The following is a 4,895-nucleotide window of genomic DNA, read 5'->3' as shown; positions in this document are numbered from 1 at the left end:
GAAACTTGAGAAAAAGTTTGACTCTGAGTAAACCAAGAACATAAGCTAGATAAAAAAGGAGGAAGTACCGTGGTGTCTCCACCATCGTTTCTGCCTCCTCCTCATTTTAGAGATTTTTTCTTCTCTAGGGGCATCTTCTCAATTATTTTCAAGATGTTTTGCAGTAACCCCAATAGATTTTGATGTTAGGCTTCAGATACAAAACACATACTGCATACACCTGGCACCCTTCCTTTGGCGAACTTAATAAGCTCGAAAATTTCAGCATTCCAGAAGCAATGTCCAACAAAAAATAGCTGCTATCTCACTATGAATCCATGATACCGTCGAGGACAAACTGCCAATCACCTCTGGGCGGTCGAAACCAAAAACTGACCTTACCAACGTTCAGCCCGATGACATCTCATTGTCCATCCTCATTTCTCACGCCCGATAGTGGCTCATACCAACGGGACAAAATCTCCAAGCTTGTAGTGGCGTGCTAATAAAACGGCCAAAGCTTTATATGCACACGCATTGGATGGTTACAAAAAAAACAACATACTCGACTTGCACATAGACAGTAGCTAGCTAGAGCAGCATGGCGCAGCCGAACTACCGGCACGGCGGCGGCCACCGAGACCTGGAGGCGGCGATGGAGATGGCCCAGACAGAGAAAGCAACGGCGAAAAGCGGCAGCCGGTTCGGCTTCACCGGTGGGCTGGAGTTCACCAGCCTGACGTACACGGTGGTGAAGAAGCAGCGCGGGGTCGGCGGCGAGTGGGAGAAGAAGGACGTGGACCTGCTCCACGAGATTACGGGGTACGCCCCCAAGGGCTGCGTCACCGCCGTGATGGGTCCCAGCGGCGCCGGCAAGTCGACATTCCTGGACGCGCTCGCCGGGCGCATATCCAGCCTCGACGGCCGCGTGGCGCTCGACGGCGTGCAGATGAGCCCCAGCGTCATCAAGCATTCGTCCGCCTACGTCATGCAGGACGACCGCCTCTTCCCGATGCTCACCGTGTACGAGACGCTCATGTTCGCCGCCGATTTTCGCCTCGGCTCCACCGTCTCCGCCGCCGACAAGAAGCTCCGCGTCGACAACCTCATCGAGCAGCTCGGCCTCACGGTAACGAATCCTGCACTCTGCAACTACATAGTATTATGTTGAAAGAATTGTTGTATCTGGTGATAGTGACACAATCAGTCGATCAATGGTGCATTTGCATGTGCAGACATCAAGAAACACGTACATCGGGGACGAGGGCACGAGGGGTGTGTCCGGTGGTGAGCGGCGGCGAGTCTCAATCGGCGTGGACATCATCCACGGGCCGGCGCTGCTGTTCTTGGACGAGCCGACGTCGGGGCTTGACTCGACGAGCGCGCACAGCGTGATCGAGAAGGTGCACGACATCGCGTGCGCCGGGAGCACCGTGGTGCTGACCATCCACCAGCCGTCGTCCCGGATCCTGCAGCTCCTCGACCACCTCATCATCCTGGCGCGCGGCCAGCTCATGTACAGCGGCGGGCCAAAGGATGTCACCGCGCATCTCGGCCGCATGGGCCGCAAGGTGCCCAAAGGGGAGAACTCCATCGAGAACCTCCTGGACGTGATCCAGGAGTACGACCAGTCCGAGTTCGGCGTCAAGGCCCTCGCCGAGTTCTGCCTCACCGGCCTCAAGCCACGCAAGCTCGCCGCCGAGGGGCTCTCCCTCGTGTCTAGTATCCCTGCGACCCCGATCGGGCCCGGGGGCGAGGACTTCGACCACAGCCTCAGGAGCCAGCACTCCAAGTCTCCTTGGAGCGGCACGCCGTTCACGCCGTCCCGGCGCCCCAAGAAAGATCAAAACAGGTATACATACTTGCCCAAGAAACAGGAGTATATGATATGCTTGCATGCCGGCTCGGTCGCATGAATATTAGCTTGTCTCCGACAGGTACGGGCCGGAGATCGTGATGGGGACGCCGACGCCGCTGAGCAGCATCTCGGTCTACACGGTGAACGAGGCCGACTACCTGTCGCCGGCGCAGCGCAAGACCGCCACGGGCGCCCCCGGCGTGGGCGTCAACGCGCTGGGGCACCGCGGCAAGTTCGCAAACTCGTACGCCAGGGAGGTGTGGGTGCTGATGCGGCGCAACTTCACCAACATCTGGCGCACGCCGGAGCTGTTCCTGTCGCGGCTGATGGTGCTGACGGTCATGGGGTTCCTGATGGCCACCATGTTCACCAAGCCCAAGGACAACACGCAGGGCATCACCAACCGCCTCAGCTTCTTCATCTTCACCGTCTGCGTCTTCTTCTTCTCCTCCAACGACGCCGTGCCGGCCTTCATCCAGGAGCGGTTCATCTTCATCAGGGAGACCTCGCACAACGCGTACCGGGCGTCCGCGTACGTCGTGGCCGGGGTCATCACGTACCTGCCGTTCCTCCTGCTCCAGTCGGCCGTGTACGCCCTGATCACATGGTGGGCAATCGGGCTTCACGGCGAGCTCCTCTACTTCCTCGTCATGCTCTACGCCTCCCTGCTCTCCACCAACTCCTTCGTCGTCTTCATCAGCTCCATCGTGCCAAACTTCATCCTTGGGTAAGTAGAGTATTTCTTTCAGATTTGTGGGCATTATTGATCTGGGCCAAAGCCCAACATGTTTTAATGGGCTGGGCCAGAAATACGTGCTGATTCTCCGATTTTTCAACCCAGGTACGCGGCGGTGATCGCGTTCACGGCGCTCTTCTTCCTCTTCTGCGGCTACTTCGTCGACAGCAACAGCATCCCGAGGGGGTGGAAGTGGATGAACACCGTCTCCACCATGAAGTACCCCTACGAGGGCCTCCTCCTGAACGAGTTCCACGGCCACCGGATCTTCTCCACAGTCCCGCCGCTCGACGGCGACACCATCCTCGACAACCTCGCCATCAGCCTGGCGGAGGACCGCAAGTGGTGGATGGTGCTCTACCTGCTCGGCTGGGCCGTCTTCTACCGCGTCCTCTTCTACCTCGTCCTCCGCTTCGGCTCCAAGAACAAGAGGAACTAACCAAAACCTGGAGGCCTGTATCGTATAATCATACTGCATGTACAAGCAGCACATCGTTTCAAACAGCTGCTTAAACACATTCGTCTGTTAGCTTAATCCAAGTGCTACTGTAATTATTCATTTGCGGAGCTGGATAGTGCAAGAGAAGCGACGTCGATCGTACGTTCCTTGAATTGACAGGAACGCGTCTAGATGGTGTCAAGATCTGTAACTCCAAAGTTCGCTCCAAGATTTTTTTCTCAACGCACTGTAATTTTCACACAAGACCATTTTATTTGTTAGGCCATGTCATGATTTTATCGATTCTGAGCTGTGCTTTTCCAAAGGGACGCGCTTGTTCACCCTGACTGCAATTTCTCAGCTCCTTGATTTGGTCCAAAGGATTAGGGCCTTTGCCCTTAGAGGACCGCGCGCCGACGTGACCGACGAATTTGTCATCCTTTCTAATCAACCGTAGCCTGTAGCCTGCAGCCACCATGAAAAAGACTGGGAGGTCAGGGTCACTATCTGAAGACGAGGGCGACGATAACCCGGCCATAACAGCGCGCGCGCCAGTCTTGTGGGCTTCCATAATTCGAAGGAAGCAGAAAAAAAAAAATTGCGCACCATCCATCCGATTTTGACATGACATGCTAACATACTGCTCTCGTCTGCGGTTGGGAGCTTGGCAATCTTCTAGAAAAGCAGTGGTTCCTGTCTGTCTGAGAATGACGCGCACCGTGCAGATAAGACTCTCAGCTAGGAACAAAACTCAGGTAGCCAATCGCCCAACTGCCCAACTGGAGGCATGTTCCGTCCCTGGCTCGATCGCGCGGCCTGTCTTGGGTGCACAATTTCACTGCAGAGTTATTCTCAGAATTCCGTATTGCTCGAGCATTAAGGTTTCGGGAGGGCAATGTAAAGTCAGTTGGTAGACCATGTGCCGGCCAAAGGATATGGGCGGGCTTGGCATCATGGACCTCGATTAATTTGCAAGAGCTTTGAGACTTCGGTGGCCTTGGCTACAATGGAAAGATCCCACCAAAACTTAAATTGATGCGGCTGCTACCATCACCATCGGAGACGGACGCACCGCGAGTTTTTGGCATGCGCCATGGTTTGGGAGAGGAAGCCAAAACATGCCAAAAGATATTGGGCCATCCATTTTTTCCATCTCAAACAGTGGGTATGCCTAATTGGGCCTATGGTTTATGTCACCCTGGTGCATATTCTAGGAAGCCCGTGATGATAGAACCTGAAGCCCATATGATGACGAAAGGCCCACTACGGGGGCCGACATATTTCTAGTTAGGCAAGAAACATATAAAGGCTAGGAGAAGCCATCGGGAGGGCATCGAGTCATTGCTGTAAACCCTAACCTGTTCTAGTTTACAACGCTTTAGCCTCATAATGAATCTGTCGGATAGCCTTGTTTGTCTGATCAACCGACGAAACCACCAACGCACCACCTTTCCCCGAAACCCTAAGTCCATACCCATGAACATTGCCGAGGTAACCCCTCCTCAGATATCAAGAATGATTTTTGGATTGCCAAAATCAAGACTAATGAGGTCATCACTACGAACCAACTAGTTGAGTTTGTGGACCTTTGGGAAACGGTGTGACCGGTGCAACTAAATGATGGGACCACCGACGATATTACATGGAAATTCACGGCTTCGGGATCCTACTCGGTGGCTTCGGCCTACAAGGCTCAATTCGAGGGCATGATCAACTCCTACATGCCAAAGGCGGTTTGGAGAAATTGGGCTCCGCTTAAGTGCAAGCTCTTTGCTTGGCCTATCTTGCAAAACGTGTGTGCACGACCGATAGCCTCCAAAAGCGTGGGTGGCCGAAATGTGGTGTGTGTCAACTTTGCTAGAGGGATCCCGAAACCGTGGCAC

The 4,895-nt window shown here is 54.5% G+C and overlaps 1 protein-coding gene across 1 annotated transcript; it reads left to right on the top strand.

Moving 5' to 3' along the window:
- Positions 1–390: 390 nt before the first annotated feature.
- LOC127343523 (ABC transporter G family member STR2) lies at positions 391–3,244 on the top strand. Its single transcript, XM_051369648.2, has 4 exons — positions 391–1,108; positions 1,215–1,831; positions 1,917–2,564; positions 2,679–3,244. Exons 1-4 carry the CDS (start codon positions 581–583, stop codon positions 3,010–3,012), a joined length of 2,127 nt encoding a protein of 708 aa, XP_051225608.1. The 5' UTR covers positions 391–580; the 3' UTR covers positions 3,013–3,244.
- The last annotated feature ends 1,651 nt before the right edge of the window (positions 3,245–4,895 follow it).

The sequence above is a fragment of the Lolium perenne genome, chromosome 3, assembly GCF_019359855.2.
Source record: "Lolium perenne isolate Kyuss_39 chromosome 3, Kyuss_2.0, whole genome shotgun sequence".
In the NCBI taxonomy this organism is placed as follows: domain Eukaryota; kingdom Viridiplantae; phylum Streptophyta; class Magnoliopsida; order Poales; family Poaceae; genus Lolium; species Lolium perenne.
The sequence above is the reverse complement of the archived record's forward strand: the minus strand, read 5'-3'. Positions and strand labels throughout refer to the sequence as shown.